Raw genomic sequence first — 24,057 nt, forward strand, 5'->3', positions numbered from 1 at the left:
TGCGCCAATCTTAGGAACTTCAGAAACGGGTGGATCACTCTAAATTTCTCTTTTCGTTCCTCTTTGGTGTCCTGTTGCCTCAGGATATTGTTGTGCAGGCCAACATGGTTCTGAGAACATCTGCATAGGATAAATAATTTAACGAACAGTGATGTGTCCACCAATGGAAACCAGTGGTGCACATTTCTCTTACGCAAGTGGATAGCAGTGAAGGTCACAGCACTGTTGTTGTGAACGCCCTGCGGTGTTCTTGCCCCCACTGCTGTCAGTGGTGAGGTAAGAGGGCATGTGCATATGTGGCAGTGCTGGGAAGATCACAGCAGTGAAAAAGTGAAAGTGATTGCAGTGGTCCTGATGCTGCACACACACAGTGAAAAATACAGTGGGGAGAACAAATATTTTTGTTCTCCAAATGATTTTTTTTACACTGCTGAGGTTTTCCCTCTTGTGACGCATTTAGAAGTCTGTAATTTCTATCATAGGTACTCTAAGACCAAGAGTGATGGAATGCGAAACAAAAATCCAGGAAATCACATTTTATGATTTTTAAATGATTTTTTCCCCATTTTATTGCATGAAAGAAGTATTTGATACATCAGAAAAACAGAGGTTAATATTTGGTACAGAAACCTTTGTTTGCAATGACGGAGATCAGACTTTTTCTGTCGTTCTTGACCAGGTTTGCATACATTACAGCAGGGATTTTGACCCACTCCTCCATACAGATCTCCTCTAGAGCCTTCAGGTTTTGGGGCTGTCGCTGAGAAACACGGAGTTTGAGCTCCCTCCAAAGATTCTCTATTGGGTTTAGGTCTGGAGACTGGCTAGGCCACGCCAGAACCTTGATATGCTTCTTACAGAGCCACTCCTTGCCCTGGCTGTGTGCTTCGGGTCATTGTCATGTTGGAAGACCCAGCCTCGACCCATCTTCAATGCTCTTACTGAGGGAAGGAGGTTGTTGGCCAAGATCTCCTGATACATGGCCCCATCCATCCTTACCTCAATACGGTGCAGTCATTCTGTCCCCTTTGCAGAAAAGCATCCCCAAAGAATGATGTTTCCACCGCCATGCTTCATGGTTGGGATGGTGTTCTTGGGGTTGTACTCCTCATTCTTTTTCCTCCAAACACGACGAGTGGAGTTAAACCCAGAAAGTTCTATTTTTGTTTCATCAGACCACATGACCTTCTCCCATTCCTCCTCTAGATCATCCAGATGGTCATTTGCAAACTGAAGACGGGCTTTGACATGCGTTGGCTCGAGGAGGGGCACCTTGCGTGCACGGCAGGATTTTAATCCTTGACGGCGTAGTGTATTGGTGATGGTATTCTTTGAGACTGTTCTCCCAGCTCTTTTCAGGTCATTGACCAGCTCCTCCCGTGTAGTTCTGGGCTGATTTCTCACCTTTCTTAGGATCATTGAGACCCCACGAGGTGAGATCTTGCATGGAGCCCCAGTCCGAGGGAGATTGACAGTTGTCTTAAATTTGTTCCATTTTCCAATAATCAGGCATGAAAACGGGTCAGGGGTGAAAAAGGTGAGAAAGGTGCGGCGTGGTACGGTGGCACGGAGCGGCGTCTGTGCTGCAGTGGTGTGCGCGCATGTGTGGTGTGCAGTGGCGTCAGAGATTCTTTAAGTATATAGAGATATGCCAACATAATAGGTTTCTATGGGCACCTAACGTGACCAGGTTCCGGTCTGCCTAAAGGGGCGTGTCATAATGCTCCTAGCATTGAATAGAACAGTCCTTAGGTCTGCCTAGGTCTGCCTAAAGGGGGATTTCCCCCCCCCCCCCCCCACAATAGAACCCGGAAACAATGAGCCAATGGAACCTCTCTCTCTCTCTACTCTCTCTGGTGGCGTTTTGGGGGAATAGTGTTGTATAAGAGTCATACTAGGGGGGTCTGGGGGCATGGTCTAACATGGGAGAAAATTTAGCTAAAACCATCTTTAAATGATGAATTTTAAGCATACTGTAGCGACCCAGGGACAGTGAACATAAGAAGAACTGCCAACCATCTTCGTTACTTCATGATTGTCATGCTGTCATGTCTGATGAGGGGGGCAGATAGATAGATCGATAGATAGATCGATAGATAGATCGATAGATAGATAGATAGGTAAAATATGCCCCCCAATGTCAACTAAGCACCCCTCCTGCTCTCAACACTATCCAATGTCCCCTCAACGCTTGCCTGGTTGTGATCTCGTTTGAACAGTTATTCATCATATTTCAGACAACTTGTAATACAAAAAAATCTTTGTCACAGTTTGGATAAACTACTGAAATTTTAGTCCATTCGCCTAGTATATGTGTTCCCCTATGAAAAAAAATAATAGGAAAGCTACAACTTTGACCTTGAAAAAAACTGTTTGACCGTGTTCCACTAAATATAAATCAGTAGATTTTTAATATATCATTTAGATGTAGGCTATAGGGATTACAAAAAAACTTGGCATGATTCCTATAACAATTTGTCCCGTGTCAAACGATTGACTAAGTTAGGCTTCGCTCTTTCTCCCTCTCTCTCTCTCTCGTGCGTGCTATAAGAAGCCGCAGCATATGATTCGAAGCATGATGTTGAATGCCTCGCGTCGCCTATATGCGCTTCGTCCCCGTAGCGCCTACTAGATAGTTTCGCCATTTCGTAGCGCACAGACCCGTTAAAATAGCCGTCGGGAAAAGGCTAGAAGAAGGAAAGGCTAGGCCTACCCAAGCTTTCATTAACGGAGCTCTTTTGAGAATAAATACTTTTTCACGTGAGCAGGGCAAATGCGTTTTCAAAGTATTAGGAAAAACAGCTTAACCACTGTGGCTAACTACATCCACTCACTTCTCATCGAAATGCTTGCGTCTTGATGTTGTCATAACAAGAATCATGATCTCAAATAGCTACCTCTCTGGGAAACGTGTAGACTATCTGTGACAGATCGTTTGGACATTTTCTTACAATCAGAGATGTTCAAGAACTATAAAGAAAGATTTGATACAACCACGCCAGCCCCGCAGACCAAAGTGACACCTGCGCTTTTAAAGAGAAGTACGAAGGGCGGGACTTAGATAGAGCTCGTTCACGTTATTGGCTGTGCCGACAGCAACAAATGCTGTTATTGGTCAAATGTCATTGTCAGTTGTGGAATCTCTCCTGAAACTTTATGAAGTTTTCTGCGGTAGAGCGCTACACAATGTTACAGTAAGTTGGCACTACACTTTTCTCACGATTCACAGAAATGACCCATTTTGATTTCAAAACGGCGAATTTCGCCGAAAGGTGAGGGATTTTCATGCCTGAATAATTGCACCAACAGTTGTTGCCTTCTCACAAAGCTGTTTGGCTACTGTCCTGTAGCCCATCCCAGCGTTGTGCAAGTCTACAATTTTATCCCTGATGTCCTTACTCAGCTCTTTGGTCTTGGGCATTGTGGAGAGGTTGGAGTCTGATTGATTGTGTGGACAGGTGTCTTTTGTACAGGTTAATGAGTTCAAACAGGTGCAGTTAATACAGGTAATGAGTGGAGAACAAGTGGGCTTCTTAAAGAAGAACTAACACATTTGTGAGAGCCAAATATCTTACTGGTTAATAGATGACCAACTACTTATATCCTGTAATAAAATGCAAATTCATTATTTAAAAATGATCTCCTGTGATATTCTGGATTTTTGTTTTAGATTTCATAACTCACAGTTGTAGAGTACCTATGATAGAAATTACAGACTTCTACATGCGTTACAAGTGGGAAAACCTAAGAAATCAGCAGTGTATCAAATACTTGTTCTCCTCACTGTAGCCTCTATGCTATGACAATGGTGCCCCATGTGGGGACATTGCCATACTAAGGAACCTATGGGGAACTGAATCTGAGACCCTTTGGCTAAGACGTCCAATCTTAGTCAAAAGCCTTTGACTGCTCATGTGTGACGGGTAATATGAAAGCCCACCTGGGAAACTCCAATTGTCATTGTGACACAGCACTCCACAGCTCACAGTGCTCATTCCATACAACGAAATTGCATTTATGCCTCACCCGGGCAACAGGGCAACCCTAAACGTTGTCATTGTTTGTTCACAATGACGAGTGGGTCATCACTTTCACTTGCACAGGGGTGATTGGCTGTGCATCTGGAGTCTACAGTATAACAGAGCAGTTTTCTTACCCCGTACGCACGACTGTAGCTCTCCCCAGCCATGGCAGTCAGCTCTGCATCCAGGAGGTCTCTGGCCTTGTCAATACACTGCAATAGAAAACCCATAAACACACATTTTTTAACAAATTACTTTTCTGTCAAATTCTTCTGAGAAACAGGCACAAGTTTGCTCCTACTGTACATGATACCGTATATTGTATTTGCCTTTTGGTGTTGTTACTACATGTTAGACTTTTTTATTTGCTGCCACCTTGGGCTGGACTCCTAGGAAGAGCTGAATCTTTGTACTTCTGGTAAAATACATAAAATATAATTAACGCCACATAGGCGTTATAAGTAAGTAAACAGTTTCTAATCTACTAAAAACCCAGAGAAAAACAAACAGCGGGCGGGCTAACAGACCAAGTTCAGGCGCCGTGGCCAAGAGCATGCATCACTGATGGACATCTGTCACCCACATGCATGTTTACACCCGTGTGGAGGCTTTCTCGCTCCCCACCACCCACTGCTCCTGCCTGACATAATGGGAGAGGCTGAATGTGTTACTTCCTCCAAGAAGAACCACAAGCATGGGCATAGGGGACATGGACAGGGATGGTGGTTAGAACTGGGGTGGGGGGGGAAGGGGGGGAACCTTGGGGTACCTAGTTATGAGGGCCTACATTAACGCTCTTTTAATGCTCTTTCCCCTGCGCAGGCAACAAACACGCTTTAATGAGGAGCCTGTGGGATGAAGCTGATGGGCTGAGGGGGGTCCCGTCCCGCTCTTCGGTACGCAGCACTGTGCATGCATGTGTATGCACATATTTGTATGTGTGTGTGTGTGTGTGTGTGTGTGTGTGTGTGTGTGTGTGTGTGTGTGTGTGTGAGGGGTGGTTGGAACTTGGGGGGGGGGCTTGTTACCGCATATTCCTCTGAGTCAGCTCCAAGCCCCCTGGTCTCCCAGGGCCTGCAGTTAATGATCTGCCTTACTGTACTTTACCTAATAGACCCCATCGCACAACGCCACTGCAGGAATGCAGTCAACTCCATCCCAAACACACACTACACACTCCAACATGTACGAAAAAACGCACACAATTGCACACAGAGACACACACACACACACACACACACACACACACACACACACACACACACACACACACACACACACACACACACACACACACACACACACACACACACACACACACACACACATACACACACACAGCTAATCCTAGAGTAGTACAGTACACATGCATGGACGCTTCTTTGAATGCTTGCCAAATTCGGCACCTCCGCCTGCTTTGATAAGTTGACCCCGCCTGCCTGTTAACACCATGCAAGGGTGTCTGCGGCCACAGCTGGGTGCCTGCTCCTTAGCCCACCCCAGCCCCACCGCCCCTGCTCACTGGTTCAGACGCCATGCCAAAGCCTAAGACTCAGCGCGGCCCGCGGATAAAACACTGCGGAAAAAAAACAAACTCCACACACTCCTAAACCTGTTTACGATAGCCTATTATGTAACTGTACCTCACCGATCGTTGACATCCTGCAAACTCACCCCCTGGCCTGACTACAAAAACCCCCACCAAAAAAACGCAAAAAGAGGCTCTGTCTTTTCAAAGAAAAGGTCAACTTGACATCCTGACGAACAAACACCCTCCTGATGGCAGGGGAAAGACAAAAAAACAAAAACAAAGAACGAGTGTCTTTTCAAAGCAAGGTCGTCTTAGGCTCGGGACTTAAACGAGACAGCCCACTGCAATACTTCAACAGAGAGCTTGTGTGATTTATTGCCTGGTGGGGGATGACTCTATTCCCCAGGTCACAATAATATAGTGACTAGAACAGAGCAGAGCGGAGCTGAGGGACCCTTCAAACGAGACCTGGCCGTCAGAGGCAGCTGCTGCAGGCAAGAGGAGGAAGAGTAGAGGGGGAGGTGACAGAGGAGACAGGGATAGAGGAGAGGGGGAGGGGGAGGTGACAGAGGAGATGAGGAGGGGATAGAGGAGAGGGGGATAGAGGAGAGTGGGACGGAGGAGAGGGGATCCACTGCTGGAGGTTGATGAGGTGCCACTAAAGATGTCAGGAATGTTCATTCCCACACCCGAGAGCACTAACAAGGGAGTTCACACTTTTACACGCTTACAATTCCTAGAAGTGATTGTGACAAACATGTTGAGAGCACAGATTTTTTTCTCTGTGATGTGATCAAAAACCCTGGACATTCCGTTCAACAATTCAAGGATACAACCTGGACAAGTTCAGAGACCATATTTTTTGGAAGGAGTTGTCTATAAAAGTTTAGGATAAAACAATTTTGTCTATTTAAAAATGCTTTAAAAGTGCATTGTGAAAAGGCAGGGGTGACGCATGCGAGGCAGGAGGACTAATTTTACAGGGGATCCACACTGGTCCAGGCAGGTGTGTCCCAGCCAAGGGATGAGATCAGACTGTCTGTCCACCCCGCTCGGACTCGCAGGGGGAGGACAGAGAAGCCTGCAGTGCTATGCTAGACAGACGCCATGCCCTTGCAGAGCCAAAACAATGGACCACAGTAGATAAGACGAGTTGAAAAGCCCCCACAACAGCCAAGTTTTGGCTCCGAGGCCACCTATTTATCAAGGCCTCCATCTTGCTTTTCTCCAAGGTCTTAAATCTTATAAGAGTAAAAACAAATCCTCCCAAAATAAATCAATGCTTCATGAATAAAATGAAATAAAGGAATAAGAGAAAGTCAATAATTGTCTCTCAGCAAAGGTGAGTCTCTCTAAGGAGAGGGAGTGAGTGGAGGAGTTATCATGCGTGACCGGAAGAGAGGCTTGGGCCCAGGCTGATCTCCTGAGCCCCCTGCCCGGCCACATCTGGTTCCTTTTGGCTGGCCTGGTCTTGTTGTGCAGGGATAACCTCCGCATACGGGGGAGAGCAGAGCCACGCAGCCCAGACCTAGACCTGGGGCTGATTAGACAATTAGACAATGGTCTGGCGCGTGTAAGTGTGTGTGTGTGTGTGTGTTTAAATGTGTATGTGAAATGTATATCTTCTTGTGTGTGCGTGCATGTGCATGTGTGTGTGTGTGAGTATGCACTTGCACAGACTCGGTAGTGAAATTCTGCGCTTGTGTGCGTGTGCGTGTGTGTGTGTGTGTGTGTGTGTGTGTGTGTGCGTGTGTTATTGTTGGGGTCTCAGAGTTCAGAGAGTGTGTGAGAGCATGGTAGAGGCCCCTTGTAGTGTATGATGTGAGGAGTGACCTGCTACTCCCCCTGCAGAGAAGCAGGTCTGCTGTCATCATCTGTGGCCAGGAGCATGGGATGTGACCATGACCAATCCTCTGCTGGGACGCTCCATGAGCTCATCAAAACACACGCACGCACACACACACACACACACACACACACACACACACATTAAGACATACACACAAACACACATGCACACATACATGCAGGGTTCCCACTCTAATTCAGATATAAAATTCCATGATTTTCCATGACTTTCCAGACCGAAAAAATGAATTTCCATGACCATTTCGGTAAAAAGAAATGATGTTAAAAAGTTTCTTAAAGTGTGAAAACTGAAGATTATCTTCAACCCTAGAGCCGACAGCGAGCCACCACCAGACTTCAGTGGCCTCATTGCATTCTAGAATGTTGCACTTTACAGCGCAAAACGTTACTGTCTCTGGTGAAGCGTTGTAGTATAACCAGTAAGAAACAATGTTATACACCAAACAAAAAAGTTTTTGCTTTTACACAACTACTAGAAAATTCCATGATATTCCATGACTATGCATGCAAAATGGTAAAATTCCATGACTTTCCATGACTGGAAAAACATTTATGAAATTCCATGATATTCCAGAAATTCCATGACCCGTGGGAACACTGTACATGGGTACCATTCTCACACAAACACACATTAAGACATACACACAAACACACATGCACACATACATGGTTACCATTCTCACACAAACACACACGCGTGCACACACACACACACGCACACAACCACATGCTCACACTCTAACACACACACACACGCACAATCACGTACACAAACAACCACATGCTCGCATGCATGCATACAAACACATGCTCACAATCGCCCCCCCACACACAAACACACGCACGTGCACACACACACATACATACACACAGACACACACACACACTCAGAAACACACATGCACTCATCCATCCACCCACCCACAGACACAGCGCTGATGTTAAACGCACATGCTGTAGCTGTAGCTAATGCTGTCAGGAAGTACACTGCCAGACCTCAGTGACACCAAACATCACTGCATTCGTCCACAGACCAGACCAGACCAGGCCAGACCAAGCCAGGCCAGACCAAGCCAGGCCAGCTTGTTTTATTCCCAGGCTGAGGGGATGGATGGAGGGATGGAGGAGGGAGAAGATTTATAGCTGGGGCCTCTTACATAATACACACACACTCACACACACACACTTGTGACGATACTGCCAGAGCAAGTGCAAAGAGAGAAAGCGTGTGAGTGTGAGTAAGTAAGTAAAAAGCCACAAAGTTGAGTCTGAGTCACTTCCTTGCCCCATCTCCTCCTACCCCTGGTCCTGGTCCTGCTGCTGCTAATGTTGACTGAGTAACGTGCTCCACTGCACACGCTCTGCTTTGAATACAACCCAAGACAGCTGTGCTGTGCGGCCAGTCCGTTAGTCAGTCACTGCATGCATCAACCCCACGATTTGTTAGCGTATCATTCTGACAAATGGGCGTTTTAAGATGCGTCATGTAGCGTGAATGTTCTACACTACTGTAGTGGTAGCCCGTCGGCGTTCTCACAGTCTCTCAGGGCCGACATGGGAATAGTAATGCAGAGGTGGAATATTTCAGACTAAAGGTTTCGCCACATGGTCAGTTGGAATGTGTTCCTAGCAACTGTTACTAACTCCTGAAACTTTGTCATTTTTTATTTCATTCATTCTTAATTTTACCTGGATTGTTCCATTAAGATACATCCTTTTTTCTTCCATGGAGTGCAGGCCAAGGTAGCAGCAAATAAGTCAGGAATATCAGATCATTCATGTAGGTGTTAAGTGCACAGGTGGGAAAAGACTTTCAACTTTCTGAATCTGGTACAACTATCTCATAGATAGTCTCTGTAGTTGCATGTGCAAGTGTGTGGATGGTCCCTTTTCAAGTGACATCAGACATCTGTGAAGCAGGATTCATTGCATATGGTGTGTACACTGTACGTGAGCGGCACAGACATCATAGAAATGTAAAGACTACACAGATGTGACTTCATTTCTTTACAAAAGTCTCACATTGGCAGTCATACACCCTGATTTGCTCCAAAATGGAATGTGTCCGACCTCATCGCAAATGGGATAACTGTCAAATGGTGCCATGTTTAAACACCTTCATGAAAGAGAAATGCTGATGTAATATGGTACATACAGACATGATATTGTGCTACTGTGCTTTGTTATGATTAATTTCCTGAAACTGATATATACAGCTTTACTGGATGGTTTTATGATTGCTGAGTCATGGTGCCACGTATACCGATAGGTGCCAATCCCGGTTCCAGAAAGTGAAAACACTGCCACAAAATTAGGTCCAACTGGCTCAGAATCAGCTGATCCTAATTAGCGTTCAAGACAGGTGGACAAGCCAGTAGTCTGTGTTGGAAGGAAACTGTGGCAGGGATTTTTACCTTCTGGAGCGGGATTTGGACACCTCTGTCTGGTGCCCCGTTTTACCCACCTGCTGGGCGAGGGAGAAGAGGTCCTGGTGCAGTGCCAGCACCGCCCTGTAGAAGGCGCCGTCATGGGTGTCGCGGGGGATCATGCAGGTGTACTCCTCCATGCTGTCCCAGTGGCCTACGGGAAGGGAAGGGAAGGGAAGGGGGAGAGCCAAGGACAGTAACATAATAAACACCCCCACATCAAAACGGCAGGCAGCCAGGAACGGCAAGCAAGCCAGGCAGCCACTGTGGAATATATTATCAGTCCATTCCTTTGGGCCCCGTTTCTAGAGAGCATCGTTGCTAACCCGTTAGCAACTTACCAATGGGAAATAGCATTGCAACCAAGTAAGTTACTAACTTATTCAGCAACGACGCTGTCGAGAGACACATCTCTGGATGGAATAGGGAATTAGCTGGAGCTAAGTGATGGGGATGAGGATGGAGTTGGAGCTGGACCTGGGGGTCATATTTTTTTTCAGCACCCCTGTTGAGTTTAGTGCTCGCAGCAACTGGACCGTTGGCTTATAACACGGAGCCATCTGCTTGCAGTCACAAGGGCCTCTGGCAGACGCTACCTGGGAGTGATGTGTGAGATGGTGTGAGTGTGCGATGGTGTGCTGTACGCGTGTTAAAAAATTACACATGATGTAATTTAAGTTCTCCGTCTTCGAAACCTGAAAACTATTAGGAGGAAGTGTGAGTCACTACATAAGGCTATAGCATGGAACCCCTAAATTGTCAGGCCACTTCATATGCCGATGAACAAGGGGAGAGAGGCGGGGGGAAACGCAACTCTCTGAGGCATACGGTCACATGGGGATAGATAGAGTTAATAAGACTAAACGATGAGGTTCAAAGTGGGGAACTACACACATGTCTACACTTCCATGGTACCCCGAGTTGGCACCCAACTTTGTTCAAGGACATGGCTGTTTATTTATTGATCTTCGCATGATGGACTGGATGGAGGTGCCTACATAAATATACACACTTGCGCGCACATGCACACACACACATCCACGCATGCGCGCACGCACATGCACACACACACACACACACACACACACACACACACACACACACACACACACACACACACACACACACAAGTGGGCATGCGCGCACTCACACACGCGCGCGCACACACACTCGAGAATGGGGCCCCTTGCTTTGCTTTGGCTACAGTGGCCTGTGTGCACACAAGTGAGCGAGTGTTGGACTAAAGGATTAGAGTTTCAGCAGGGCCCTCCAGGAGCCCAGTTCATTTATTTACACTGAGCGGTGGCTGTGGTCTGAGAAGGGGGAGCCCTGTGCTGTACTGTACAGGCTTGCAGCAGCAGACTTAAGGAGAAGTGTTTTTCCGCCTTGGCTAACATTACGACCGTGGCCTCTTCCCCCGGCCGCCGCTGACGGACAGCAAACGGAGCGCGGCACAGACGTGTGGCAGGGGGGGGGTTCACGAGGTGCAGCTGCCCCCAGATAAAGGCAACAAACTATGGTGGGGGGAGCGGTATGGGGGTGAGCAGTTTGGGGGCTGTGGACAGGGCTCTTAAAAACTAGTGAATCTCTCGAGGGTCAAAGCCCATAAAACGTTTCAATGTCTCTTTGTGATGCAAGGTTTACAGAAAAACGATATACAGTAGAATATACAGTAATGTGCCGTAATACAGGCGTCTGTGGAGCTGTTGAAACTATAGTGCTTAAGGCAGGAAAAACAGTTCCGCCAGTAAGGGAAAGAACAGTCACGCAAGTTGGAATGGAAATGTATGATAGTCTGCTAGGCAGTTGATCGATCGATATCAGCAATCACAATAAAATTGAGTTCAGTTACAGTGACCAACACAGCTATATTGAATCAAGCAAGACATGAAGCTGATGTCATTGTTCATGGAAAAATCATCCAATCATACAATGAGTCAGTTGTGTGGCCGTGATGGTTTAATTATGATGAATTTGATAATGGAAATACAGAAATATGATCATATCGGACAACATGAGGAAAAAATATACAGTACTGTGATTATTTTCGTTTGGTATACTGTCCAGTATTGCCAAGTAGGTGGCCCATTTAGTCTTGAGCTGAAAAGGCTCCACTAAATCCTAACATCATTAAGATGACATTACTGACAGCCTTACGTAACAGGTTTAGACTTGGTCATTACAATTTTGGTGACATTAAGGTTGTAACATATGCTCTGCGCAAAGACGTTAAGGAGATGTGATCTTACCCAGGCCCCAAGCGGCAGCAGCAGCCATTCGAGCCATCTTGGCCTGAGTCTCCTCACTCACCAGAGTCCACTCCTCACAGCACTGCTGGTGGAGCTGCCCCCTAAAAAGACACACACATATAGGCATTAATGCAACTGAACCTATCATACCGTATACACAAAGCACAGACACACATATGGACATTCCACGCCAAATCAACAAGAGCCCGCGCACTTAGGTCTCAAAAAATTCTGAAAATATTACCAAGTGTACCCGTGGTACTTAAGAGAAACACTGTACATTTATTTGAATGAAAAATGTATACTCTCCGTGTTACAGCCAATTTTACTGGGGGAGGGGGGTGCCCATTTTGTTCACACTCTTTTTTTTGTCAAAGTTCACAAGCCCGTAGCTCAATAACTAAACCATGTAGGATGCTCAAATTTGGCATGTTGGTACATAGATATATGAATAATTAGTTGCTAAACTGTCAGTTTTGGTCTGTATGATCCTGCATCGTCATAGCATTCCCTCAAAGATGAATCAAATTGTACTGGAGTTTTTGGCTGTGCTCTGTTTAGGCCTTCAGAAGACATATTTGTGCCCAACATAGCCTCTTGATTTTTTCCCCTTGTAGAGACAAGTAGGAACACTCTCATAAAAAGCTATAAATAGAAAGGAAACCCCATCAGTGTTTGACCAGAAGACCTCACAAGTCTGACAAATCATTTTGGGTGTCATTTTCAGAGCTCAAGAACCCCTTGTGGGATTGTCCACAGATTTGTATTTAATTTTTTTCTTCATTCTCCATGAAGTCTTCTTTTTAAAAATGCCAATGAGACTTGTCTTATGTGATGTTTTCTTTTTTAATTTCCACCCTGAACATGGGCAAAATGCAAAAAGAGAGCAACATGATTTTGATAACATTTAATGTAAATACTAAATAATCAAATGCAAATTTTGCCCGGACATGATCACCCGAGAGTCCCTGTGCAGGGGTGCAGGTATCCCTTTTAATTTCAATGATTTCAGGAGCGTTCAGTGTGGGAGAAGGTTCGCACACCAAAAGAGACAGTAGGTCAGGCACAAAGAGTCATGTTGTTACTTTTTTTGACCAGTAGATGGCAGCGGAAGAAACGCATAGAAAACATATTGCTCTCAATGTGCATGTTGCCCATGTTCAGGTTGGAAATTATAAAAGAAAACATCACATAAGACAAGTCTCATTGGCATTTTTAAAAAGAAGAATTCATGGAGAATGAAGAAAAAAATAAAATAAAAATCTGTGGACAATCCCACAAGGGGTTCTGGAGCTCTGAAAATGACACCCAAAATGATTTGTCAGACTTGTGAGGTCTTCTGGTCAAACACTGATGGGATTTCCTTTCTATTTATAGCTTTTTATGAGAGTGTTCCCACTTGTCTCTACAAGGGGAAAAAATCAAGAGGCTATGTTGGGCACAAATATGTCTTCTGAAGGCCTAAACAGAGCACAGCCAAAAACTCCAGTACAATTTGTATCATCTTTGAGGGAATGCTATGACGATGCAGGATCATACAGACCAAAACTGACAGTTTAGCAACTAATTATTCCTATCTATGTACCAGCATGCCAAATGTGAACTTCCTACATGGTTTAGTTATTGAGCTACGGGCTTGTGAACTTTGACAAAAAAAATAGTGTGAACAAAATGGGCACCCCCCTCCCCCATTAAAATTGGCTGTAACACGGAGAGGATACATCTTTCATTCAAATAAATTTACAGTGTTTCTCTTAAGTACCACGGGTACACTTGGTAATATTTTCAGAATTTTTTGAGACCTAAGTGCGCGGGCTCTTGTTGATTTGGCGTGGAATGACCCATATGGACATTAACCAGGAATCTATAGGAAATCGCATAGACTAGATAGATTCATTATTCATTATTCATTTCACTACATTGTTTCAGGTAAATGCACCTGAATGAAGGTCTAAGAACGAAAGACAGCACCTAAATAATTAAGTGTGAAATGTCATTCTTTACACAGTATCCTAGTATCTTGAGTTGTGACTGTACTGGTTCATTTTCAAAGCACCTTTCAGCTTTGAGGTGCGCGAAAAATAAATAAATAAATCACAAATTGCCATTATGTAAGGTCAAAAGTCAGTTTGGTAAATTAATTCAGTGACTGGGCCTGGGCCAAACCGACGGTCTGTTGGTTAAACAAATTCAAAATGCCGACAAGAACAGTTCATTCAAGGTCTTTGTGAGAAACGGTGACTAGGAGTGCCACAGAGAACCGAAACCCGTTCTATAAAACCTTGTTCCACCAGGACTTTGTCGACAAATCTCCCATTGTACGAGCCTCCATGTGCTCGCCTTTATTGACTAGGGGTGGGTGTGGTGGAGTGAATACTTCAGAGCTTTTGGATGGAACCTTCTGCAGTCAGGCAGTCAGACAGCCAGCCAGTTGGCTGCGGAACATTTTATGGGCAGCCGGCGAGCAAGCGTGGTGGTGCGCCTCGGCTACCACCGTGATAAAACGCAAGGGCATGACATCATATTGTGACCTGGAGCGGGACAGAATCAGATCTTTAAACTCTTTGGGGACCTGAGGGGGCAGGCGTGGGTGTGGGTGCGGTGTGTGTGGCTAGGTGTCGCCGGGGAGTGGTGCATTTCATTATGTACCCTGGAAGCTGTGCTGGAAGGACAGCCTTGGTTGACTTACTGCGTTTGTTGAGGACGTCTAGTGTGTTGGTGCACCAATGTTAGAGTTAAAAAGGGGTGGGGGTGGGGGGGCTCAGGCTTGGTCTAGGTGCGTTTATGCTGGGGGAGGCAATTTAATGGGGGTCTGGGATTGGTGGTGAGTGCTTCCCCAGCTGCTTACAGTATTAATGTATATGGGGGTTAGACAAATAAAGAGGGCCCCCAGCATGCCACTATGACCTATAGCAAACCACCCGCTTCAGCCAGAGGAAACAGAGCCCACCACCCACCCCCCGTTACCTGTGCACCAGAACTAACCAACATTACGCATGGGCGACATTCACGTGATGTTACATAACGTGATGGAACAAGGAGAGAACAGACGGGCCAATGTTTTAACGTTTGAAAATGATTCTCATTTATCATTGTCATCAGACAGCCATACCGCAGGACACAGTGCGTAACCTCTAGATTTAACCCATTACACGTGTGTGTCGGATGTAGCCATGACAACGGCGCCAGAGGGGGAAAAAAATGTTGTACGTAGAAACGAAACATGCACACAACAATTACAAACTGTGACCTTGTTCCACTATGTTTTTGGAAGATGTGGGGAGGAAAGGAGAGTAAAAAATGAAAAAAAAAACAACAACCTGGCAACTTCAGATATAATGAATGAGCTCCGGGAATGAAGAGTGGAAAAGGGAAGCAGTGTATACAGCTGTGTTTGTGTCCTCCTCACTTCCCTACAGTACAGTGGAGCGCGTTCGACACACAGCAGGAGCGCGAGGAGAATTTAGAGTACAGAAGTCATGTCAGGGCGGCTCTCACTCAACACCCGCTGACAAACGGCCCGACACTTTGTTCCGCTAGGTTGTAAATGCGTGTTTAAAATGCATATCTTATTCCAAAAACATAAAAATAATTAAAAAACACAATTTTTTGAACAACTATAGAATCTCTCACCCCTTTGCTGTACAATCTGGCTTCTGTTGTGATACTGTAAGCGTTTGCGGGGGCTTTTTATGAGTTCGCTCTGGTGACTGACTTGGACTGTACAGTGGCAACAGCAGCAGTGGTGACTGAATGAAGGAGCCATTGTGGCCTCGCCCAGAGACTTAGTGGCCACAGTCCATACGCACCTCTGTCATGGGCACGTAAAGAACGAGCTGCTCTTGTTTACTAACCAAGATCGACTTTAATCAGCCTTCCAGGAGTGACAGCCCGAGTTCAATTAACCTTTCAGGGGCTAGAAAGAGAGAGAGAGAGAGGGGGCAAAAGGCAGGCTGGCGCCGTGTGGATATGACACAACTGGGTGACTCGTTTCCTTCCACTGATGCAAGACCGCGTGTGCTAATGACATGTCTGCCAGCCAATTTGAGGTGGCATGCCTCGGAAAGGACCCCAATTGGGGCCGTGACCTTAGAGTACAAACAAATTAGCCGTGTTTTCAACACAACTAGGATCTTTTAAAAAGTCGTGACCACCAGTTTTGGAAATGCTCAGACCCATGGGAGGTACAGCTCCAGGCCTTTTTATTAGAATACCATGAAAAAGTTGATTTATTTCCATAATTCCATCAATAATGTTAAACTGTCATGGATTGTAGATTCATGGCCCAGTTTTTTAACTATTCCAATCATTAATTTTTTTCTTTTTATATACGTTGGCCTTCCACCTCAAAAAACCCATGAATTGGGGAATTCGCATTATTAGAATATTGTTATAAAATCACATTTTTCTTCATCAAAATTCGGGTCACATTAAATCAGTTGAAATTTGGTACTTTCTACATAACATGCAATGGTCAATACTTGGTTAGGACATTCTCTGTCTTCATAATGGCCATGATGCGTTTAACATTGAAGTCAATGGCAAAAACAGTGCATGGGAGTTATGGAAGCCCAGATATCCTTGATGCTTTGCTGTCAGCTGTTCTTGTTTGTTGACCTGGTACCCCACACTTCACTCTTCAATATACCCTGTAGATTTCCATGCCACGTTTTGGCGCTAACTCACCAGTTTAATTCTAAATAACCAGAAATGAAACCCCATTGAAAATGAATGGGGTTTTATTTCTGTTGAGTTAGAATTAAATGGTGAGTTAACACCAAAACGTGGCATGGAAATCTAAAGGGTATATTGAAGAGTGAAGTGTGGGGCACCAGGTCAACAAACAAGAACAGCTGACAGCAAAGCATCAAGGATATCTGGGCTTCCATAACTCCCATGCACTGTTTTTGCCATTGACTTCAATGTTAAACGCATCATGGCCATTATGAAGACAGAGAATGTCCTAACCAAGTATTGACCATTGCATGTTATGTAGAAAGTACCAAATTTCAACTGATTTAATGTGACCCGAATTTTGATGAAGAAAAATGTGATTTTATAACAATATTCTAATAATGCGAATTCCCCAATTCATGGTTTTTTTTAGCTGGAAGGCCAACGTATATAAAAAGAAAAAAAATAATGATTGGAATAGTTAAAAAACTGGGCCATGAATCTACAATCCATGACAGTTTAACATTATTGATGGAATTATGGAAATAAATCAACTTTTTCATGGTATTCTAATAAAAAGGCCTGGAGCTGTATTTGTACCTGGACAATAAAAATATATCTGGAAATTGAAAATGACTCGTGTACAACTGACGTTCAATTCATTATTGATTATTTGAGGGTTTTTTTAAAAGGCATTTTTGATGCATGTTCAAGTTTACTTTAGAACAAGGGTGTCAAACTCAAATTGACAGAGGGCCAAAATCAAAATCTGGAGTGAAGTCGCGGGCCAAACTCTTTTTATTTGTTGTTTTTTTACGAAAATGAACTTAAATTGCTCATGTTTAAATATATGTTTAAACAGATTCCCATATAGTTAAAATGTGCCTGCACATACCGTATTCTGTTGCATTTGAGTGTGAGCTGTTTCAGTGGCCTGGGCCCACTCATATTCTTGTGATATACGCATTTTCATGTTCAAATCTTAATACGCTACACATTTATGGTGTATGTGGGCCAACTGTAATACACATTTGAAATGATCTCGCGGGCCAAATAAAATGGCTCCGCGGGCCAAATTTGGCCCCCGGGCCTGAGTTTGACATCCCTGCTTTAGAACATCTAAAACATTTTTAACTTGTGTATTCTTACTCACACATGTTCCTCTCGGGCTTATGAAAATTGCACTTGCCAGTAAATCAATTATGACCTGCAAGCCGTTGATTATTACAGGAAGCGATGACGATGCTCTATGTGTGCTCTGTCTGGGAAGTGAATGCTCATAGTCAGGCCTAATGACAAGGGGGACAAACAGGTCCATTGCTCCGGGCCCAGGGAGAAGGAGTCTCAAAAACGATGTCCCCACTACATTGCATGTACTCAAAGGGGCCCCTTTCAGATGATTTTGTCCTTGGCGTGGTCAATGCTGTCAGTGGCCCTGCCTGGCTACGCAAAAGTACCTCAACCCCGCAACGTTCATAATGGCACTCGCAGCGCCCAGCAGCGCTCCCCTTACAGGAAGCCTTCACATTTTCCCCTCTTCTCTTGCCCAGTCGCCAAAGTGCGCTATGTCAGGCTCCATCAGGTTAAGGAGCCAGAGGGGAGGAAAGGGGAGGCCACAGGGCCTCAGCAGGACAGGGCATAGCTGGGCACAGCAGCCTGGACATGGCAGCCTTTTCTCTTGCTTCACCCCCTGACTCAATGCCACCACCCAACACCTGCCCTCAAACTATACAGTTACTCAGGACAGTATTATTCCACTCTCTCCCTTACATTTACACAAACAGAGAGATAGAATGTCTGTCAAATCTGTGTGTGTGTGTGTGTGTGTGTGTGTGTGTGTGTGTGTGTGTGTGTGTGTGTGTGTGTGTGTGTGTGTGTCAGTGTTAATTTCGTCAACCACGACGATGCCGAAAATATTTCGTCAACGCCCCTTTTTCCCTTGACGATGACGAGACGATGACGCACTAAAAATTGCCTCAAGCAAATCAAAATATGACGAAAATAAAAAAATATTTTCGTCAAGGAGACTAAGACGAGACGAAATTTACAAGCCATGGACGAATGGACATTAAAAATATATAATTATTTATAATTAATTTGTAATTTGTAATTGTAATATAGGCCTAAGTGTCTTGAACTTCAAAGGTGATTGCGCGCTCACGCTGTGTTGCCTCGCTTGTATCTGCTGGCAGCCAATGCATGGCGCGGCTCAGTCAGTAGTTCTGTAGCTTAGTAGTTCAGTGAGTCCATTTAAGTTGAGTTTAGGTCCTAAAACATTCCCAGAGAAAGAGAAAAAATAGCCGACGTTGAGGGAAGTGTTCATTTTGAAACATGTTCAACAACCCTCTTATCCATGACGAAGACATGTGTTTCTGCAATAGGTAATGATAGTCGCGCCAATCCTCCTCTGATACTGTCATTCTAAAGGGCTCTGCATACTTCACGTGCGCACTTTGGCGCGAGAACCATTAATGACGTCATCACTTGCGCCAGACTATTCATACTTCAGAAGCGGCTTTCGCTCGCATTGTCGGAAGTGCCCTCTGCTGTTCATGAGAGAAACGGCAGTATCTTTCGCAACTCGCAGCGTGAGTTCTACGGATGTATAAAATAGAAAGCCAAACATGGCTGCTGTAGGGCTACTGAACGTCTGACTTGTGACTTACCACATTGAAACATATATTTTTTGTTGTAGCCTACATTGCCAGATCATTCCAAGACCATGTGAGAGCATTGTTCTGGCGGCAGAATTTATAAATAGATCGCTGAACACAACGTGCTTCTGAACAAAGTAAACAATTGTTTCACTGAACAACATTTAAGAGAGAAGATAAAATAACTCTCTAGGACATTTTATTATCCTCAAAATGATGCAGGATCCATTCTGTAGTAGCCTACAGTAGTTGTAGCCTCTCTTCGCAACTCCTGCTTTGTCTGCCTACCTGCATGGTCGCTGGTGGCGCACGACAAGTTACAAAAAATGTGGGGTGCACGACGTCGTGCCACGGCAGCTCGTGCCACGGCAGCTCGCGCCACGGCGTGTGACGTCATTTTGGGTCACGTGACGGCGCGCGCCATCGTCGCGAGTGAAGTATGAAGGAGGGTAGCGCCAGTCACGACAAGTATGAATCCCCCTTAAACCTCCTCGAGCTTCCACTATTCTCCTTTTCACTTAGGCTGTCTTAGCCTGGCGTTCGTTGTCTGTTCTTTTTTGTAATGTTTGCTATATTTGTTGTTTAACCATATGAGTAGGCAGCAAGCAAATCATGAAGGTCAGATTTGTGATGTAGAGTAAACTGGTCCACTTCGGAAAGACTAGGCCAGGGATGACTGGAGCACTCAGATACTTTTTAGTATTTTATTGTGGTGAAAACATAATGACTGACGTTTCGACGCTGTGTGCGTCTTCTTCAGAGTCAAACCATACTGACATCACTGACCAGAAAATAAAGACATCATTCACTCCCTCAAAAATTTACATTGGTTACTGGTGAGGGGTGGGTCAAAAGCAATTAGCCAGTAAGGGCACTCCTGAAATGTTCTGACATGTCATCTGTCAAGTTCTGTGAAATAAATTCAAAGATAAACTTAAAAATAAACTTAAAAATGGAAAAACAAAATAAGAAACAAAACACCAAACACCAAAGTGAAATAATCATAGTAAACTCAGAGAAAGCAAGAAAGGCATAATTCCTCATTGAGACCATTTGGCTCCACTGTGTTGAGAGTGTGTATCCAATATGCTTCACGTTTGAGCAATATTTTTACCAAGTCCCCACCTCTTGGAGGAGGTGTAATTTTGTCTATGCCCCAGAATTTCAAAGATGCGCATGAACCATGGTTGGCTTGGATGTAATGACGTGCAATGGCATAGTCCATATTTTTGTTCCTTATGGCGGCTTTGTGCTCAGCTATTCGCAGTTTGAGAGAGCGTTTTGTTTGTCCCACATAAATTAGTCCACATGGGCATTTCAGTATATACACATTTCAGTGTCGTGTTGCAGTTTATGAAAGTGTTGATTTTCAAACGTTTACCTGTGTGTGGGTGGGAGAAGTATTTCGTGTCACTGGAATTGGAGCAGTGCGTGCAGCGGCCGCATCTGTGAAATCCTTCCGGTGGAGATGGTAGCCAAGTTAGTTGTTTTGGTGGGGTTTGTGTTGTCTGCACAAGTCTACTTCGTAAGGAACGAGAACGTCTGAATGAAATTATGGGGGGTTCGGCGCAGATGTCTTTTAGGGATGGGTCTGACTGCAAAATGTGCCAGTGTTTACGCACAGTGTTTTTTATTTCACCAGCAATGTCTGAATATTCCGTGGAGAAACAGAGTCTTTGGGCAGAGGAGCGCTTTCTCTTTGACAGGAGGTGTGCCCTGTTCGTTGTTCTCGCTCGCTGGTAGGCTGAGGAGATGTCAGTTTGGGCATAGCCGCGCTCACGGAAGCGGTGCGCCATCTCCATTGCTTTGTTTTCAAAGTCGGCTTCATTTGTGCAGTTCCTTTTCAGTCGTAGGAACTGGCCAATTGGAATATTTTTAATTAGATTTTTGGGGTGGTGGCTGTTTGCTCTAAGTAGCGTGTTTCTGCTCAGAGTCTTTTGGTAAATAGTGGTTTCTAGCTCTCCATTGGATTTTTTCAATATGGTGAGGTCAAGGAAGTTGATTTTTTCGGTTGAGTGTTCGCTGGTGAACCTGAGGAAAGGGGTGGTGTTGTTGATGTACTCCATAAAGTTACTGAGTTGGCTTTCACTGCCAGTCCAAAAAAACACCACATCGTCCACAAATCTGCGCCATAAGGGGATAGAGGGCAAAAAAACGTTACTTTGTGGGTTGAAAATGAATCGCTCTTCCCAGAATCCCATCACTAAGCATGCATATGACGGTGCAAAGCAGCTCCCCATACTGACCCCTTGTTCCTGGAGATAGTACGCACCAGCGTATTGAAAATAATTTTTGGTTAAAATTACTTCTGCAAGTGTTAAAAGAAACGAATTGGGGGGTACTACATCAGGGGGGCGGGTGTTGAAATAGTGTGTAAGAGCCTCGATGCCAGCTGTATGTGGAATACATGTGTAGAGGCTCTGAACATCACAAGTCACCAGCATGTAATCCTCTTCACATTTGAAGGAGTCCAGAATTTTTAAAATGTCCGTTGTGTCACCCAGGTAGGATGGGAGTTCTGTCATGTACTTTTTTAGGAAGAAGTCTAGGTATTGGGACAGCGGTTCGGTAAGGCAGCCTATACTGGATACAATTGGTCTGAGTGGGGGATTATCGAGGCCTTTATGGATTTTGGGAAGCCCATAAAAAACAGGGCAAATGGGATGTTTCACAGTTAGGAAGTCTCTTTCTCTTTCGGTAATCCAACCTCTGGAGTGCGCTGTTGTCACTAGTTGGTCAATTGTTTGTTTGTATTGTTCAAGTGGATTTTTGGACAGCAGCGTGTAATGCGTCTTTTCATTCAATTGTGACATTATACCTCTGTTATATTGTTCTTTGGATAAAATAACCACGGAACCACCTTTATCTGCAGGGCGAATGACGATGTCATCTCTCTTCTCCAGTTGGTTGAGGCATTTGGTTTCCATTGTTGACAGGTTTCCTCTTTTGCGTTGTACTTTATTGCATATTTTGGAAAAGTCATTCTCTATCAGATTTTTATAAGTTACTATAGAGGGGTTCTGGTTCGAGTGAGGTATAAAGTTGGATTTCGGTTTGAAAGGTGTGGCTTCTCTAGGAATTGATGCTGGCTCAGAATTACGCATGACTGTGTTTGCGTTTGGCTTGAGGGAGAAGAAGTGCTTTAGGTGTAGAGAACGAATGAACTTGAAACTATCCACTTTAAGTTTGAATGGGTTCACGGTGTTGGTGGGACAAAAAGATAGACCATTACTCAGTACGTTCATCTCGGTTTGGTTGATCTCCAAACCTGAAATGTTGATCACATTCTGCGTGGGGCTTAGTACTGGTTCCGTGGCGAGCGACGGGGTGGTCCTGATGGGGGCCTTCCTCTTGTGGCCCCTCGAGCCCCTCCTCGTCCTCCTCCTCTTCCTCGGTGAGGCTTGCTGTTGGGCAAAAAAGACCGCGTATCTTGCTGGGTCTCCGCGTCACTTGTTTGGGGGGATTCCCATTCGCTTGCAGAGGAGAGCTGAACCCTGTTCTGTTGGCGGGTAGTAGCACGCGTTCTTCGTTGCTTCTTTTCTCTCTTGTTCCAAGTGTAAACCCGCCCATCACTGTAGTCCTTTGTGTCTCTCTCGTACTTTTCGATCTTGTAGTTTTGTAGCTCCGCTTGAAAGGTTTTCAGGGATTTGTGAATTGTTTTCAGATTTGTGAATTTATTTAAATCAGTCACCGCGGGAGCGCGCGCCAGCAGGGGGAAAGTTGGCCTGTCTAAAGTAACAGAGGCACGGCTACTGTAGCCTAGTTTGGAAAAGAATCAATGGATGGGCGATCGCTAAGGAGTTTTAAACTGTTGAGATTTGAAACTTGTTCTCGTCGAGAACAACGCTAAAAGACCCAAGGAAGTCGACAGCATTTCCGTGCGTCTTCAGCGTCTTCCTAAGTTCCAAAAACTCTTTCCAGGTCATGCTTATCGAGCCTCGACACCCCCGACAAACAAAACAGCATTAGTGTTTAAAGGGGCATTCCACCGGTGGAGACATGAATATGTTACTGAAAGTGGGTCATATGTATAGTAGAATAGTAACATACATTTCTAATTTGGTGCCTTCTTGGCCAAGAAAAGGCAGAAAATGACTTTTTAGTGCTTGTGGATTTGTGACAACAATCCCCATAATGCACTGCAATGCTCAAGTTCCACAGGCCACACCCAGTTATTTGGGACTCTATGCATCATCCCTCCCTCAGCTTGCAGGCAGTGTTGCCAGATTGGGCTGTTTCCCGCCCAATTGGGCTGCTTAGGATGGTCGTGTGCGGGTAAAAATGGCATTTAGCAGAAAAAAACGCCCAATTTTAGCCATAGAAATCAATAGAATTGGGCGGGATTTTGAGCTTCTAGGCTGGTTTAGAGCATTTTTTGGGCTGGAAATCATCAGCCTCATCTGGCAACCCTGCTTGCAGGTGCATCACAGTGGGACATACATCACTGGAAAGGAGAAGCTGGAGCACACTGCAGCTTAGTTTTCAAGACTTTATTTTGTGCACACACGCGACCAACGTTTCTGTGTTGCTACACCTTCTTCAGAGTCAAATGATAGCAAGAGAGAGACACACATTTCAAGTCTTGACATTCACAGGTGATCCTACTTGGTTTGGCTAAATTGGTCTGATCTC

At 44.9% G+C, this 24,057-nt stretch overlaps 1 protein-coding gene across 2 annotated transcripts in view; it reads right to left on the minus strand.

The window, feature by feature from the left end:
* Positions 1 to 24,057, minus strand: part of mtor (mechanistic target of rapamycin kinase) — a 167,099-nt gene that overhangs the window by 47,589 nt on the left and 95,453 nt on the right. For both annotated transcript variants that reach the window (XM_063208916.1, XM_063208915.1), the window contains exons 31-33: positions 12,098 to 12,198; positions 9,887 to 10,002; positions 4,157 to 4,234 (exon numbers count right to left, since the gene is read on the minus strand). In XM_063208916.1, coding sequence (XP_063064986.1) covers positions 4,157 to 4,234; positions 9,887 to 10,002; positions 12,098 to 12,198 — 295 coding nt within the window. The remainder of the gene's footprint in view (positions 1 to 4,156; positions 4,235 to 9,886; positions 10,003 to 12,097; positions 12,199 to 24,057) is intronic.

The sequence above is a fragment of the Engraulis encrasicolus genome, chromosome 10 (assembly GCF_034702125.1).
Source record: "Engraulis encrasicolus isolate BLACKSEA-1 chromosome 10, IST_EnEncr_1.0, whole genome shotgun sequence".
NCBI lineage: Eukaryota > Metazoa > Chordata > Actinopteri > Clupeiformes > Engraulidae > Engraulis > Engraulis encrasicolus.